Source organism: Spea bombifrons, chromosome 11 (genome assembly GCF_027358695.1).
Source record: "Spea bombifrons isolate aSpeBom1 chromosome 11, aSpeBom1.2.pri, whole genome shotgun sequence".
Classification (NCBI taxonomy): domain Eukaryota; kingdom Metazoa; phylum Chordata; class Amphibia; order Anura; family Pelobatidae; genus Spea; species Spea bombifrons.
In genome coordinates, this window is record NC_071097.1 from 21181199 (window position 1) to 21199062 (window position 17864).

A 17864-nucleotide genomic window follows, 5' to 3' on the forward strand; every position below is an offset into this window, starting at 1 on the left:
TGATTTACCAAGGAAAAATGAAATTTATGTTTCCCTTTATTACAATTTTTCTTAACAATTCTTGTTCAGATTTCATGCAAGGTCTGGTCTCTGCACTCTACATTGGACTGTTTTCTCTTCATTTGGATTTTCCTTTCTTAAAATCAATACAAATAACAATGCATGGTTAAGAAACATAGTTAATAACAATGCTAACAACATACTAACGAAAGGGAAATTAGAGTTGCCTTATGACATTTTTCGCCAGGTAACATTTAACTGTGATTTAAAAGATTTTACAACTTAGCTAAGTAATTGAAATTAAAATATCCAGGCACTATTTTTTGTGATATGTATCAATATACTTCTTAGAGCAATGTTGTATTTAATACAGATAGTGTGTTATTTTGTTTCAACATGGAAGAATACTTGTATAAAAACTGAGTCATCAGAAGAAACTGTTTGTTGGTTGCTATGGTAACTGTACCACTTTTAAGTTTTATATAAAAGTGTATATAAACATATATCATCAAAAACACTATTGTTCAAAGGTTTGGGGTCACTTAGCTGCTTCCATGGAAAACAAGAAGATTTCTAACATAATTTGTAACATAACTGCAAAAAGGTGTTCTAATGATCAACTAGTCTTTTAACCTTAAACTTGGATTAGTGAACACACCGTGCCATTGGAACACAGGAGTGATGGCTGCTGATAAAGGGCTTCTGTATGACTAAGAAGATATTGCATTAAAAATTAGCTGTTTCCAGCCACTATAGTCATTTACAACAATAACAAACGTCTACACTGTATTTCTGATCCATTTTAATGAAAAATTTTGCTTTTCTTTCAAAAACAAGGACATCACTGAGCAACACCAAACTTTTGAATGGTAGTGTATTTATTGGTTGTGTGCGTGTAAAGCACTAGGTACAGGTTTTTATTTGGTATAATGAGTGTTGACTCTTAAATAAATAAAAAAAAAATACAGAAAATGTTGTAACAAGCTTGTTAACGCTGCTATTTGAATATGTGCAAACTCTGCTTGTAATGTATGCAAAATAACGTGCCTAAACTGCACCTTACTCTGAAATGATTAATATTTGTCCACACATTTATTGCAGGTACATAAATTCCACGTTTCATATTTTGTTGTGCTCAGTCTTGAGTTTGCAGAAGAATTGAAAATGTCAACTCCCAGAAATCACCACGCATTATCAAACGCAAACCACATGATGTTTCTGCAGTAAGGGCTGAGCTGGCTCTAGATGATACCTGGCTAAATCAGCAGATATTACCGTATTTGCTCGATTATAAGACGAGGTTTTTTTCAGAGCAAATGCTCTGAAAAATACCCCTCGTCTTATAATCGAGGTCGTCTTCTAATTAGACCTCAAAAAAATGTCTGCTGGGGCCAGGCTGCTCACCGGTGCTTTGGTCCCGAGCAGCGTCTCTTCTATTAGCAGCAGGAAGCTTGCAGAGTGTCACATAATTCTGCCTCCCCCTCCTTCCTCTGGGGGCGGGGCCAGAGAAGTTGCTCGCACAGCCGGGCCCCTGCAGAAGTCTGCGAGTGGGAGATCTGCAGTTCAGGTAAGGGGGTGGGGGTTTGAGCGTGTGTGTATGTGTGAAATAATGGAATGAATGAGTATTTAAATGTTTGTGAATGAGTGTGTGTGTGTGATAGCATGGATGTGTAAGGGGGGGTAGCATGGCATAGGGAGGCTGTACTCAAACTCCTATCATCCCCAGGTTCCAGCATGTACTGGCTGCCTTGGCTTGGTAGGAGTTTGATTGCTGTTAGCAGATATATATATATATATATATATATATATATATATATATACATATACCTCCAGAAATGCCTTTTAACCCCCTATATGCCACTCTGGCATATAGGGGGTTAAAAGGCATATCAAGGGGCAGAGTGGCATATAGGAGGGCATAAGACATTTCTGGAGGCAGAGTGGCATATAGAGGGTTAAAAGGCACATCATGGGGCAGAGTGGCAAATAAAGGGAGATTAAGGCATTACTGGGGGCAGAGTGGCAACCTTGGGGGCAGATGTGCATAACTGGGGGGGCAGGTTGGCAAATAAAAGGAAATAAAAAAATATATATTTTTCTCAATCATAGCTTTTATTAAATATGAAAAAAATGTTTACATGAATTAATATTTACTAGTAAAACTTTTTTTCCTATAGGGTAGTCTTATATTCAGGCTTTTTGTTTTTTTCCTAAATTAATATTTAGATTTTGGGGGGTCGTCTTATAATCAGGGTCGTCTTATAATCGAGCAAATACGGTATTATAAATGCAGAATTTTGCAGGACCAGCCCTTCTTGCAGGAGTTCACCATGGCTTGCTCTTGATGATGCATTGCATATTACTATGGGGAAGGTCAACGGTTCAAATATTTTGCAAACTCCCTCTTTAGTGACTAAACCCCAAAGTGTGAGAAGTAGGAAAAGTACAAAGTCAAAATAAGAAAGCTTAAACATTAGTAAATGGAGGATCGGTTATCATTCCTTTCCCTTTCTTCTTCTGCTCTTCTGCGGGATCACAGGTGTCGGGGTGACACAAACACTGGCACACTTTAATAATAACATAGATTAATGAAGATTATTATCTAATAAAATACACTATGGCCCTTTACCCTGAATAATCTAATTTGGCACAGCAAAAGTGAAAATCCTTCCAATGAAACAATTAAAATATCCCATGAATATGAAACCTCCATTCTTCTTTTTAGTTTTTTACATTTTCAAACTATCAGTTACTGCTCAGAATTATTCCATCATGTCTAAAGTTACATTATAAAAAGAGCATTCTTGTTCCCATTGTGATGCAGACTTGTGACAAATGTATCATAAAGAATATGGTGCTTATGATTCCCTGTTATTGTTTTGGGGAGGTTGTCTCTTATGTAAAGGTGAGGCTGCAAGAAATGGAGATGTAAAGTAATAATGAAAACATGCTTTGTTATCTATTCACATTTTAACAATGATCATAACATGCTGTAAAAATGTAACAATAGCAGCGTATTAAATGCTAAGTGAAAGTAAAGTAAAGTGAAAACAAGCACAACAAGCCAAAAGTTAACATTACTGATGGCCTAGCTCAGTTCTTGGGAGGTCACTATCCTGGCTTCTAAATTGTCTCTAATTAATTTGAATGTGTTTAATTTTAACAGTGGTGTTTACCAATGAGAAATGCCTTATGCCTTTCTGTGACCATCAAAATATGTATTTGACACCTTGCATCGCATTAAATGAACTACACGGTGGCAAACTGTGGTTAAAACTAGACTTGTACATTCATACACAAAGGGTGCATTTTCATTGTTCAGTCCAAATACCGAACAAACGAACATGGCGGCTGCAAAACATACACGAAGAATCTTCATGTTCGTCTTTGTTTACTAATTTTCCTTGGTCCCTTCTCCATCTAGCCTAGCTCATCTACGCAACGTCCCAGGAGTTAACAGGAGCGGAAATCCGTAGGTTCGCCGTCAGGAGTTAAAGGGCCATGTGAGCGACTATTGATTGATGGCAGAGGAGCTCCCTGACGGCAACCAATAGAGTCGCTCTTACAGACCTTTAAACCTTGGAGCGGGGAGACCAATGGTCTCCCCAGGCCAAGTTCCGCATCAGGAGTTAAAGAGCCGTGCGAGCGACTCTATTGGTTGCCGGCAGGGGGCTCCTCCTTAAGCCCCTGCCGGCAACCAATAAAGTCGTTCTTATGGCCCTTTAACTCCTGACGGCAAACCTACGGATTTGCGTAGATAACAGGAGCGGAAATCCGTATGTGTTGCAAAAGTATATATATATATATATCAGAGTTACATACTGGCAACAATGGAGACAGTGTGAGAGGCTATATTGTAAAATTTCCCATCTAGCATTAAAAATAACTATACGTTACACAAACTTGCTTGTTGTGCCAGTGATATAATGTTCAATGCTAGGCTTTTGTACATAGGAGCCAGGAAATGTGGTGGGCTTGCAAGATCCATTTCTCTCCCCCTATATCATTTAGAAATTAAAAAAATAAAATAAGGCGCTAAATATAATCCTAAACTCATTATAGTTAGGGGACTGACGCTTTCTCTTCCCGTCTCACGCATAGACATACAGTATACTCATCCAGTGTAACATCAATGGAAGCCCTTCAGAGTAAAAGCCTGAGTGATATCCTCAGTTCAGAACATCAGCCTAATTCACCTCTAGAAGCAATGCTAACTGTACAGTATCTTATATTAGGTAATGTTTTTTTCATGGTAAAGCTTTGTTTTTTTTCTTGGCTGCTTTTTAAAAAAAATCAAATTATATTCCCTTTTGGACAGCTAGTTCCTCTTTTTACCTTATATTTATTTGTCCATTTTTATATATTTTTGTTGTACGAGCTAAGTATCTGTGGTGTATAAGGATATCAAACAGCTCAGCTGAAATATCTTACAAGAATGGAAACATCTTTATAAATGACGTGGGTTTCTTTTATAATAACCTATAGACTGAAATAACTTGGTAAAGCCTTAATCATAAGTCATGCCTTCAGCAATGCCTACAGAGAACATAAGTTGGCCATTTGGAAGGAATATATTCTAAATGCAAAATCAGTTATTAGAACCCAAACTTTGTTCCTTATCTGTTGCTTCTTACCAGGTAGTTCTTCACCAAAGTATAATCAATGAAATGAAATGCAACCAAAAATGAGTCATTGTTCTAATTTTATTTACATCATGACGATATACGTTCTGAATTCTATTCAATTTATGTCTGCAATGAGGAGATATTTCTCTACTGAAAAGCAATTTGGAATCCAATAAAATCAGTTGGCTTTCTTTCTCTAGAAGGAAAAACAAAATCACAAGTCACATTGTAGCAAAGAACAAGTTCCGCATTTCCATAATGATAATAATTACAGTTTGTGGCATTGATCAGACATGTTCAACGACCTAATTTGTTAGTTTTAATTATTTTTAGGCCTTTATTTCTATTTTATTTCTAGCCAAATAATTTTATTAAACCAACGTATGAATGCACTGAACATATTTGTTAATTCTCCTTCTTATGGCTTCAAGGAATGCATATTATAGACAAGATTCTAAACAAGTACGTGCAAATTGAATGAATGATTTGACAATATTTATTTCATGCATTACAATGGCATAGGCTTGAAACTCACGGGGCTTGGTACCTCTTTGGTAGTGGCATACTTTCTTTGAGGCTGGTAGGCACAGTCGCTGTCGCATATACCATCACAGCATTTCAGAGACCATGGGCAGTCAAAATCCCCACGACATGGGCTTCCTGTTTTCAAAAAATAAAACAAAAATACAATAAACTTGAGCAATGTACGGAAACATATTGATCGATCAGTAATTCATAAAGCAGGAGTGAATATAAAAAAACAAGTTTTGACATAAATGTCTACATTTGTTTGTGTGTATATACAGTATATATTTGTTTTATTAATCTCTTTGTCAACTCCAAGGTGTAAAGTCAGTGTTTCTCTTACGCTGTATCTACTTTTTTAGTCTATGATTCACATAAATCTATATATGCGTGGGTACAAAGACACATGTATTAGGAAACTTGAGAATGAACTAGTTTTGTTATACTATCCAAAAGGGCATAAGGTATAATCGAGGAGGTTTAACTCACTAAACTTCGGTGGAAGGCATTCCATCCCACATCTTGCTTTACAGCACTTGAAGCTACCAGGACACTGGCTGTCATCAACGCAACTCTGTGTTGTACAGTTATCTTTGTCCATACATGGATCTGGACACGGAGGGAGTATGGAGGCACTCTTATGGTCCCAGATGTCCTCAGGGCATTCCCCTGGCTTTTTTACTTCAGCAGTATCTTTAGAGAAAGAAACGTGGAAATAACACTATGAAACACCAGCAGAAAAATGGAGGCTGTTATTTGTAAGATGACACATTTAGAGTAAAGCTCCAGATTCAACTTAGCAACTTCACAAAGCTCTCTGGGATTTGCCCCCTAACACTTAATAGGGGGTCACAGTTTCTATATATGCACGGTTGAAACTGCAAGTTTGGCGAAAACATCCTAAAAAACGATATTGGGCTTGTAAGATTAACTAATGGGAAATACTACAAGGTTTTGTCTGTACTCATTTTATAGTACATGCTTTCAGTCAGATTTAATAACTTGCATTTTCCATGCATGGCCTGATTATATTTGTGTAAGAAGAGGCATATTTTCTTTCTACTTAGATGCATGCGCATGGGACACTTATTTCCATTGTTAAAATGTGTCTATTTAGTGACAATATCTGCCTATTAATCTGTGAAAACATGATGCGTCTTTATTAATAGTAAAGAATAAAGTCTACGGAAATTGAGCAGGTTTCTAGCTAGTAAGACAATATAGAATACATGTTTAATCCTGACATTTTCATTTAGATCATGGTTAATTGGTTGCATGTAAAGAGGGTTTTAGTCCTGTGGCCAGATCTACTTCTCATTGTTCCTCAAGATAATTGTTTTTGACAAGGCTGGGTATAAAAGGTGCCGGCTTGGTCTTGGATTTCTTGGTTGCTGTCTTTACCTTTATAGAGAGGCCAATTCTGTATTCTCCATTTATCAACCATTGTATAACGAAGCACTTATGTCAGTAAGACATGTTACACATAACCACATAACTAAACAAATGCACTTAAAATTGTGTTCAGAAAGTATCTCTCAATCAAGAAAGCCCAGCCTAGATCGGCCTTACTCAGAGATGTGGTACTTACCAATGTTAATTTCCCCTACGTCCTTCGAGAGACTGAAGCCAACGAGCCCCCAAAGAATCAGCAAACCAATCATTGTGGAAAAGCCCACCAAGTTACAACGACTATCGCAAAGAAACACATGGGGAGATAAGCTCTAATGCCCCTGCTTTTAAAGCTACAGTCAGATATTGTTCATGATTGAATGGAATTATCTACACAAAGGAAGAATATCTAATATACCGGACGATATTCCAGTAATTAGATCAACACTCTTTGTGCAAATGACATCCAGTGAAATTAACTTTTTGTTTTCTGCAATAAGATACGGGCGTTTTAAAAAAAAAAAAGTGCCACAAAGACTTTGAAATTTAATGTATGGTTGTGTTCTGAAGAATAAAGAAATCCGTGAGTCAGCAGTATCATCATTTCAGTTTTAGTTCCACAAAGAGCAAGGGATATCCGGTGCCCTGAAGTTAAATAACCATGATAGATGTTTTCACGCCAACATTACTTTGGGGTTAAAAATGTATACTTAGTAGAATTATATCATGGAAGATGCATGTCACGTATCATAGATAAATGATACAATCCCAAAACTATGGAACAAGATTAATTAATTTATTAAACCACTCGGTTATCAGCTTCTCTAGTACATAACTGATCAATATTTTTTTCTACAATACTACAAGTATCAAGTAGCAAAGTGGTCTCTACTGTTCACCAATCGTAAGTGAGTGAGGAACGGCAGGGAATAATGCAACATCATTGCACATAGAACTAATATTTAAAGGTAGAATTCATGCTCACACTTGGACTAAGTTACTAAGGTCCCCATGTGATCCCACATGACTTTTAAATATAAGACCCATCCTGTATGTATGCAATAGGTTCAAATGTTTTAAAAAATGAAGGAAATCTGAAAAAAGACATATTAGTGTATGTATAAAGAATAATTCTGGAGCAATCTGCCAAATGTGCTTCGGCTGCATTTGCTAGAGAGTTGTGGCTTTAACTTACTATCTGCATTATGTTTCTCCTGCGAGAAGTTTTGAGCTGCATTATTAACAAGCAGAGTTTTTTCTTAGTTTTTTTAGTTTTGAAAGTCATCTGACTTAACTATGAGTCATAAAAACAAACAAAAACCAGGGCAATAAACCAAATACTCAGAAATCAGTGTTTTTCTAAACAGTCTAGTGTAAGAATATTTTAGAGGATTCCATCTGAAAAATGAATTGTGTGGTTTTGGTGGTGGGTTGGTGCTATCTGTGCTTGGAAACTTCTGACATCTGAATGATTAAATTGCATGCCTCTAGGCACAGGTTTCTTACATATCTCATATGTGCCCCAAAACCTAACACCCTGCCGAATAGAAACGGGGAAAAAAAGATTAATATTTGAACAGAAATGTTTACAATAGGTAACTCCTTTTTAGTTCTCTGTTCTGACACCTTAACCAGCTGCCTTGTCCGCCGCCTCTCAAGGAACGCTATCCTATATGCAGCTCAAACTGCTGCTCATGGAGGCCATGGATCTATAGAGTTTCCATCAGGAGGTAGCGGCCGAGCAAGCTGTTGAAATGCACTTTTTTGGCTAATAAACATGTGTGTTGCATTAGCCTGTGTATGATGAAATCCACCATTTGTGTTAAAGATGGGGTCTTACTAAGTGTTTTGTTAAAGTGCCCATGGCAATTTAGTGTTGAACCTAGAGCAAAAAATAGAAAAAAATACTGTTAAAAAGATATATTTTGTACTGATGTTCCTCATGTTGATCTTAGGTTCACAAAACCAGAACCTTTTGAATGCAATATCTGAAATTGGAGAAGCTGCAAGAAAGATAATGGACACAGAGATGCAAAAAGCCTATCATAATACCATAGAGAGAATAAAGTCCAATGTAATGAGATCCTCTTTAGACCATAGCCAGATGTCTGCAGCTTATGAGCTTCTGCGTTTTATTACAAAGAACCTCAGAAAAGGAAAAATAAAGGTCCAGCACATCAAACACTTCTTAAAGTTTGCTGAAACTGACAACCTTGACAAGCTGCTGACCACATGGGACAAATCTCTTCTGAAGAAACCTCAACGTGCCTGAGGGTTTTGGAAATGCTCTTTTGTGTAACATTTTAAGAAGACATCATTGACCTGTATGTTTCTTTTTTCTGCTGTTTTTAACCATTTAAATTAAAGTTCTATTAACATTTGCTAAGTATTTTTTTCTATATACATATCTTTCATGTTTTTAATGTCTTTCTTCCTCAGGATTAACTTGACTTCTCATGCAGAAGAAACTCCATAAGGTTGGCCCTTCATACTTCAAAGTTAAGTAGACGTTGTAAATAAATCCCAGTGCCTCAAACGAAGACCAATATAGTTTTTTTTCTTCTTAAATCTTTTACAGAGTTATCTTTGGGCAGGCAACAAGAAAAGGTAGTGATATAGAGCATCTATTCTTCAAATAATTTTTAAGACAATACAAAACAAAAGTAAATGTAAATAGAATATCATATATGAGATGATCAACAATTAAGGCAAATACAATATACAATGTTCAAGATAAATCGTACTAAAAATATAAAAAAGGGTGATACAGTTATGACGACAAATATTATATGAAAAACTATATGGAAAAAGGAAAAAACAAGGGGAAAACATATTAAATCTAATAATTAAGCAAGTCTCTGTGCTTGCTTAAATCAAAACTGAGTAATCTCAGTGTGCAGAAAAATAAAAAAGGAACAAAAAAAAGAAAAACGCTGTGTTTTAAAAGCTAAAGGAAGTCTAATAGAAAATTCATAATATTTATTCTCCAAGGTCATATATAGGATTTCTTTCATAGTCGGAACAACTACTGATTTCCACTACTTGCGAATAAGCATAGTGGCTGCAATCAGCAATTTATTTTAGATATGAAAAATATTTAAAAATACAGAGTTCTGGACTAAGTGCTTCCATCTCGCTGTTCACAAGCTTAATTATTGATAATAAAGAGTCCCACATAGGTTTGATTAATGTACAATCTCAAAAAAAATATGAAGAGTACCTGGGCCATAGAACATCTACATGATGAACAAATGTTGTTGGTAGTATAATGAATTTTAGCATGAATAATATAAATAACATAATTGTGCACCTTTATCAATAAACTACCTTCCACCTCCTTTTTTTTCTGGCTTTCAATGTTCTTTAAAAGAAAATATATTTGGTCAATGACCACCTTGATCCTTTTCACATGCTGTTAGCGTGTGAAAAGGATCAAAACAGAGTACATCTTGTTCTGGTTAATATGTCACTCATATGAGTCTTTGCAAATATATCATCATACCTTACTGTTTGTGGAAAGGAATGTTTATCAAACCGTAGCTGTGCAAAGAACGCTAGGGTGGAATTCTATGCGATATGATATGTCATAAAGAAGAGAAATGATGCAACTGCACAGACCAACGCAGCATACAAAATTATGTAACTATTTTAAAAAAAAAGTCCTTGGGTACAGCTACATTTTGTTTCCTCGTCTTCCATCTGAATTTGTTGTGACAATTTCAAATCTTTATGACCTACTCAGTCATTATGAGAACAGTGTATATCAGTATAGTACATAGTTAATTTTATATGAACATGACCAACACCACACAAGCCTCAGAGCTACAGGGAGTGATGTAATAGGGGTAATGATGGTGATTGGGAGTCATAGCACTAAAATGTAGCCATGCTCATACTATGTCATAGTCGTATCAATGTTTAATGTTCCTACTCTCACTTTAAACCACAGTCTTAAATAGCAATTTGTGTTTGTTGCCCGATTACATACAACTGTATTTTCCTGTTCCATGCTTAATTGTAGGGATTGTGGAATTGAAAAAATGTTGTGACTGCAATCGTATCATTGGTACCATGCATGATGTGTTTTATGTGTTTCCTGTTGACATCGCTACTTGGTATGTTTTTAGGGATATATTTGCCTTAGTTAATTGAAGAAAATATTGTATAGGTAGTATGGTAGTTGTGTGTGTTTTTTTTATTAATTAACTCTGCTGTTTCTTTTAATTCATACATTTATCCATATAAGTATCTTTCAGAGAGTAAGGGAACTTTAGATATTAGACAAGTTAAGTACTCACTCGGGATGTAGCCTTAGCTTCCTATTCACTTAAGTAGCATGGTTACCATCACAACTTTTAGCATAACTATTGTCGTTATTAAATTTTCTTTTTTTTGTTTTGTTTTGTCATAAGACTGGGATCTGTATTTCAGGTCACACTGGTTTTATTTTATGTAACTGAAATGAAAGATGTAGGACTAGAATTCCTATGCAGTTTCAGTGGCTTCAACCATTTTGGAAAAGGATAAGACAGTAACTATAATGACACGGATAGGACTATAGAACTATAGTAAGTTAATGGGAATAATATTAACATTATAAGGTATAACCAATTTGAAGTGATACAGGTTTAAGTGAAGTATGAAAGTCAAGGAAATATGAACTGACGGCTTCCATTTGTGATATGGGCAGCTATATATATATATATATAAATAAAAAGCATTAAACAGTATGAAAGAAATCATAGAAAGTAGAGGGGCATCTCTTAATTTGAAGAACATGCTCATTTCCTAGCTATGGTCATTAAGTGTATATTGGTATTGATGTCCATTTTTGCTGCCCTCATCTTATCTTATTAAGGGTGGGAAGCATACTGTGTTACTGATGACTGAGTACGGAAGTTGGACATCGCTGGTCTATGCAAACATACAAGCTATTGTTATTCAATAAGAAGTCAGACAAGTATTAATATTTGCTAAAGCTTTATTGGACCGAGTTTAAGTTGAAGCTAACTATATTTAAGATAAGATGTTTATGCAAGAAGAGAAGAAAAGCATGGGCTGTATTAACTTTTAATCAGCATCTGGTTAAGATCTGCAAATTAAAAAGGATACCATTTTAAATCATATAATAAATTTATTGACCTTTTTCTGGCTTTTTGCCAATAAATACAGTAAATTGTTTTTATTTAGGGACTAATCTAATGGTCCTGACACGCTTGTATTGCTTTCTGTTTCTGACATTTCCATTCAGACTGGAAAACCCTTGGACTGGCCCACTGGGATTCAGTTCAATCCCAGCAGGAACATCTTCACTGATTTCCCTTTCAGCCCGTGAACCTTGAAGCAGCAGGGATTGGCCTCGTGGGTGGATGAATGAGAAACGATTGAATAGTTTGGGTGGTTCTGCTTGCTGCTCCTCAAGGACGGCACTGTCTTCATTTTCTAAATCTTTCTTGGGAACTGACTCTTCTTCTTTTGCCAGTTGTTCTTCACTAGAAGATACATTGTCATCTTTTTTGGCTTCCTCACGGGAAGATTTCTGGTCTTGTTCAGTGACTGCTTGAGCCGTTTCTTCAATGGGGGAAGACTCAGAGGAATCTTTATTGACATCCTCAGCGTCTGGCTGTTTTTCCTGTGGTATAGCAGCATGGAAGCCAAACTGAGGAAGGTTTTGTCCTCCTGCAGATAACAAGCACAAATAAGTTATAAGTACCATCTTTCAAGAAATGGGACAAAATAACATACAAATAGAGAAAAGTTTATCTCCACTTACCTAATCGAACATTTCTGTGGTGCGGATTGCTTAACACAAAATTTCTTTGTTCTAAGAACCCATTACTGCTTTTTTCTTCTTCAGCAGAAGCCTCAATTGCTGGGAATTCCAAACTACGCTTCTCTGAAATCACAGCTTGCACTGGTTTTCCTGGGAAGGAGAATGCGTTCTGTCTACCTGCAAAATCAAACACAATCTCAGCCCTAACACAAGTGGTGATTTGCATGCAGGGAATGAAGTTGCTGTAGACATGGATGTGCGGTAGTTTTGGCACTCCTTGAAATAATCAAACACACCAGAAAGGCAGTGCACAATAGTGACGACTCTACGATGAGTGTTTGAGTACCATTGCAAAAAGAAAAAGAAAAAAAGCATTGGAATGGTACAAGATGAGTATTATCCTAAACAATTCATTATTGGCTATTAAGAAGTCTATTAAGCTGTTGTGTCCAGGACTACTAGCAGAAAAAGAACTCTGTCAACAGATTTTCTGAGATACTATCCTAGTTCAACTTGATGTAATCTATTACATTTACAGAACACACCAACAAGAAACACATTAATGGGTTTAACAAAAAATAGGGTAAAAACTACTCAAATGTTGTAATAAGTTATGTAATAAGGTTAATTGTGTGAAGGCGACTTTTATATTCATGTCCCCCCATATATTCTACAGATATGGATCTTATAAACCAAATATTATTGTCATCTCCCCCTTTACTCTTTGATAAAACAAATTAAGAAGTACAAGGTGAACCCCTAGGCCATGAAGCATTTTAATTAATCACTTACCACGATTCTGAAGGGCCACACAGACACCCACCAGAGCAAGGACAATTATAGTCTTCATTGTTGCCAGTTTTCCACACAAATGGGTTGTCATACGTCGGTCTACACCTTTTAAAAAATGGAAGTGGCTCCGCCTAAAATACTGCACGCATGAGATATGGAAAGGTGAAACGTGGAGTTTGGGCAGTTTCTACATTCCATTTCTGTTTAAATGTGTTAGCCGGTCCATGTGGTGCTTCCTAGAGTAAAGGCCAACCTCATACCGCTCCATGGAGATATGGAACTGATCATTAACTGTAGTTGTATGAATAGTTTAAGAATGAAGAAGGAAAAGGAGCAAAGCAACAGTCATACCAACTCATCAAGATAAAATCACAATATAGGGGACTGTTGCTTTACGGAAGATTTTCACTGTATTGTATTTAAGAGCACTCATTGGTGAATAAAGAAATACATCATGTTAACAAATAAATAATCAACACGGCTTTGCTTGTATTTACCTCTGTATGACAAGGTCCCCAGTGATTAACACTTGAAGAACTGAAGGGAACATCTTGCCATTTATACATAGTGAGAACTTGACATAACACTGAGTTATTTATTGTCTGATCAGTTATAATACTAATGCACAGAAACGGTTAAGACAATTCTATAACAGCGATCAAAGTGACTGGCAACAGAGAAGACCAAACATCTTCACCAAATCTAAGCCAACCATACATGGTAGATTTAATAACAAATCAAGCAGAATCAATACAAACAAGCAAAAAAAAAACATTATTGCACATTATTGTACATCGTGATTTGCTGTTTTATTGGCCATCATGCTTTTCTTAAAATTGACAATTATAGGAAATATATTTTGCAGTACCTGAAATTGATGAAACTTGAGGAAGTTTATTTATTTATTTTTTAAATATTCATGTCTTAACATATTTTTTGGATACAAACTACCAGAGATACTTTTTTTGTAGTCAATGGGCTGTAAATTATAAATCCTCTGTTAGGCTGGGCTGGCTAAATATGATAGGTGTTGTAGTATACCAACTGGAAAGTTGATGTTTCCCTAGACTATTTTCTCAAGGTATAGCACAAAACACACACTTTCCATGGCCCTTAGAGAATGGTTTGTTGACAGATCTATGGAAGGAGAATTTGTGAAGCTAATCTTTACTCTGCAAATATTTAAGCTTTAAAACAAAAACAACCTGTACTTTTTCCAAGTGGAATGTCTGACACGTAGTAATATAAGTCTGGAGTTTAATAGACCACTCGTGGTCCACGAAATATGGATTCTGTCTCGAGATCAATATTTGGGAAATAAAGGATGATATTTGTAGTTAAAGGTGATGCATTTTATTGTTGGATAGACAAATACACTATATCCACAAAAGTATTACGACAACTGACCCTTACTCCAACAGGGACTTTTATGACATTGCATTCTAAATATATAGACATTAATATGTATTTGGTCCCCCTTTGTAGTTATAACATCTTCCACTCTTCTAGGAAGGCTTTCCATGTGGGTTTGGACTGTTTCTGTGGGAGGGTTTTGCCTATTCAATCAGTACAGCATTTGTGAGGTCAGGCACTGATGTTGGATGAGAAGTCCTGGTTTACAATCTCCATTCCAGTTCATCCCAAACGTGTTCGATGGGGTTGAGGTCAGGGCTCTGTGTGGGCTAGTCAAGATCTTCCATACTAAACTCATCCGACCATGTCTTTATGGGCATAAAGTGTACTGGGGCACAGACATGCTAGAAAAAGGCCTTCCCCAAACTGTTCCCATAAGGTAGGAAACATAGCATTGTCCAAAATGTCTTGGTATGTGACCTTCAGAACACATGACCTCACAAATGCTCTACTGGATGAATGGGCATAAATTCCAACAGAAACACTCCAAAATCTTGTGGGGAGTCTATCCAGAAAAGTGGAAGCTGTTATGGCTGCAAAGCGGGTACCAACTACATATTAATGCCTATGTATTTAGAATGTGATGTCATCAAAGTCCTTGTTTGTGTAATGGTCAGGTGTCCAGATACTTTTGTCCATATATTGCATCTAGCCTTATTAGCTTTTGAGAGCTTAAGACTCTTATTCAGATAGGCCAAATTCAAAAAAGACTTCTGATGTCTTAAAAGCTTTTGTCATATTTCTCTACTGACACCACTTTCTCTTCGACCAAAGCAACTATATCCATTGACACCCCAAGAGCGAATCAAATTTGTAGTAGATGTGGAATAACTATCAATTATTATCTGTGCAATGAAAATGTTTTTTGATGTTTAACAAAAGGAATAAGGGTGCTCATCTGCATCAACACCAGATAAAGACTCAGCAACTCTATTGTTTGCAACAAGGCAGTAGATTAAGCAGTCAGGATGCCTGTCTAGTAGAGTGGGCTAGAACTACTTGTATATTCGTGCCTTCTGTGTCAGGTCCAGATATGGTGCCAGCCCTTCTGCCGCACAACAGGGAGCCAATGTCTCTATTGGGTTATCAGGCTCCCAGTAGCATCGCTGCTCAATATGCTAGTTAAAAGGGAAATCACTAATCTCCCCAACTGGCCCATTAGCGATATAGAGGGCTGTGCTGAGTAATACTGCCTAAAACTGTGCTTCATATCAGCACTTAACAGAAAGTATGGCGGCAAGCAGTGGACAACTGATCCAAGGCAGCGCAGAGGACAAACACAACATTGTTACTTCTTTTTGCCATAATTTATTCAGCGAGCATCTGTGTTATAGTAGATTATTTAAGTTTAAGGCTCTTACCATTTTGGATCCTGCTTTGGAGGAGATGCTGCCCAAGATTAGGGAGCAACAGAGGTCTGTCTGCCTATAGGAAAAGTTGGAGGTCATCAGGAGTGACCTCAAAGTCCCTCAGGCCCCAGCAGGTCATTCCAGGATAATAAGGACTAGGCATTTGTGCCAGCCCATGCATTTGAGCCCATAGTCAGGGTCTTTATCTTGAGGTATAAGAAGTGGACATCCTCCTTCACTAACCCCAGCAGCAATATGGCCTGGGAGAGGGCTTCCCTAGCAGTCATGGCCTACCTGGAGCGCAGTGTGGACTACCTGCACCAGGCAGAGGCCTTCCTTTGGGGGGGGTCAAGGATCGTTGGAAGCAACAGGAGAAACCGCCGGACGGGGTGGCACACTGGACAGAAGTCCCCCCGATGGCGTGACGGAGGAGCAGATCTCATAGCACTGGCTGGAGGCCTGCCCGACAGCAGGCCAGCTGGGAGGTGACAGATATATAAGGATTTCTGAAAGTTGGTTGGCTATTGTCTGCAAAAAGTCCAAATTTGATTTCCCTTCCTATGAGCGTTAAAGAGCCTTGAATTTCACATGTACTTCTGATTGAAATGGATAGGGGATCCACAGCCAAAACATAAGTAATGGAGATAAATCACACTCCTACCTGATACCATTGGTTACTTTACATTTCCTGAAAAAAAGCCTGCAAGTACCAAAGTTCATTGTTTCATTTCAAGCCACTATAAGCTTTACAAGATACTCCTACGTGTGGGATCTTATGGTTTCAGAGGGAATGCATAAATGTTAAGGCTGATGTATATTAGCCTGTAGTTGTGGGAGGGGCTATGGTTATTTAACCAACGCCTCTCCCTTCCACAGCTACGTTACAGCTCCTAACGTTGGCTGATGCTATACAGGAAGTGATGTCACGGAACTTCAGGAAGGAACATTGCAGTTTTCAGCTAGTATTGGCAGTGTGGCATGTCTGCGTTTCAGGAGCCAAACGACTCCTGCAAATCAGGTTTTTTCGGGGTTATTCGAGAGGGGGCACCCCCCCCCTTCCGGTTATGCTTATTTTCTCATTGCTTGCTTGGTCGTTTATTAACTCATTTACGGGGTCTACGTGGGGTTTTGTTGTTGTTTACAGACTGCTTTGTGTATGCAGGGCGCTGCACAGGTGCTGTTAATCAAACATAAACCTTCCCAAGCCTGTTTTCACTTTCTTCGTAATCTCTATATGTTTCTTTTACTAACCGTGCCTAATTACAACATCTGTGTTAAAGGTAGCAGTTCAGTGGAGCTATGCTGGGTACTTCCCTTGATTCGGCTTGTTTATATGTATGCATGGCCACTCAGGTGCACTTCTCATACTCAATCGTTACTAAGCCAGTTAACCCTTTTACTACCGATACCTGTTGATACCTCTAGTCCTGCACTACACATCATTACGCACGCTCTCTTTCCTTCATGCTTTTATACTGTTCAGCTCATGTTACTATGTCTGCACTTTTATGGAGGTTCATTTCCTTTTCCAAGCGTGTTTTCAGTCGCTCGCTATATCGTTTTTGGAGTTACTCGTTGTATGCTACAGCTGGTCAATTACCCCCCCGGTAATTCACCAATGGATGGCAAGTAAGAGCTTGCTAATGTTAATGGACATCCTGTTTAGTCCTGGTACAGGTATAGTGCTTAAGCTTCCATGTAATTTTTTCGGATACAGGCAGCTTGGTGAGCTGGCTACTGTACTTAATGCAGCTTCGGTTCTTCTGTTCATTACGAGCTGTCACTCGGTCACACGAAACGCATCAATCCGGTCCGAGTACACTGTTTCTTCCTACCAATGTCCCCGGGTGCCCAGTTGCAGTCCTTATTTTACTGGGACGGTAAGTCAGCCTTCGTTGGTTCATGCGACCGAAGGTACTGGCCATTACGCTTATTCTTCGCCATCTCTGAAGTCTCGGACTTGTGTTCTGTTGCTGATCATTTCGTTCTGTCCCTCGA

General features: G+C 37.6%; 2 protein-coding genes across 4 annotated transcripts; both read right to left on the reverse strand.

Moving 5' to 3' along the window:
* Positions 1 to 4683: 4683 nt before the first annotated feature.
* On the reverse strand, positions 4684 to 6848 carry LOC128468513 (waprin-Phi3-like). Of its 3 annotated transcripts, none has more exons than XM_053450264.1 (4): positions 6739 to 6848; positions 5640 to 5843; positions 5192 to 5285; positions 4684 to 4821 (listed from the first exon to the last, which is right to left on the reverse strand). In XM_053450264.1, exons 1-4 carry the CDS (start codon positions 6809 to 6811, stop codon positions 4773 to 4775), a joined length of 420 nt encoding a protein of 139 aa, XP_053306239.1. In that variant the 5' UTR covers positions 6812 to 6848; the 3' UTR covers positions 4684 to 4772. The 3 variants fall into 3 exon arrangements, with proteins under 3 accessions (XP_053306239.1, XP_053306240.1, XP_053306238.1); XM_053450265.1 differs by having other exon boundaries at positions 5173 to 5285; XM_053450263.1 differs by having other exon boundaries at positions 5161 to 5285.
* A 4654-nt stretch (positions 6849 to 11502) lies between these two features.
* LOC128468158 (uncharacterized) lies at positions 11503 to 13255 on the reverse strand. The gene is made up of 3 exons (XM_053449846.1): positions 13105 to 13255; positions 12313 to 12489; positions 11503 to 12218 (listed from the first exon to the last, which is right to left on the reverse strand). Exons 1-3 carry the CDS (start codon positions 13193 to 13195, stop codon positions 11722 to 11724), a joined length of 765 nt encoding a protein of 254 aa, XP_053305821.1. The 5' UTR covers positions 13196 to 13255; the 3' UTR covers positions 11503 to 11721.
* Between the last annotated feature and the right edge of the window lie 4609 nt (positions 13256 to 17864).

What these genes read in the sequence shown, in the direction of transcription:
- LOC128468158 (XM_053449846.1), bottom strand. Translation starts at nt 13,195, where the DNA reads ATGACAACCCATTTGTGTGGAAAACTGGCAACAATGAAGACTATAATT. An exon ending in TGTGGCCCTTCAGAATCGTG is followed by an intron (nt 12,490 to 13,104) that starts GTAAGTGATTAA and finishes TTGATTTTGCAG; the next exon opens with GTAGACAGAACGCATTCTCC. An exon ending in CCACAGAAATGTTCGATTAG is followed by an intron (nt 12,219 to 12,312) that starts GTAAGTGGAGAT and finishes TGTTATCTGCAG; the next exon opens with GAGGACAAAACCTTCCTCAG.
- LOC128468513 (XM_053450264.1), bottom strand. Translation starts at nt 6,811, where the DNA reads ATGATTGGTTTGCTGATTCTTTGGGGGCTCGTTGGCTTCAGTCTCTCG. An exon ending in ATGCCTTCCACCGAAGTTTA is followed by an intron (nt 5,286 to 5,639) that starts GTGAGTTAAACC and finishes TTTTGAAAACAG; the next exon opens with GAAGCCCATGTCGTGGGGAT. An exon ending in GCCTACCAGCCTCAAAGAAA is followed by an intron (nt 4,822 to 5,191) that starts GTATGCCACTAC and finishes TTTTCCTTCTAG; the next exon opens with AGAAAGAAAGCCAACTGATT.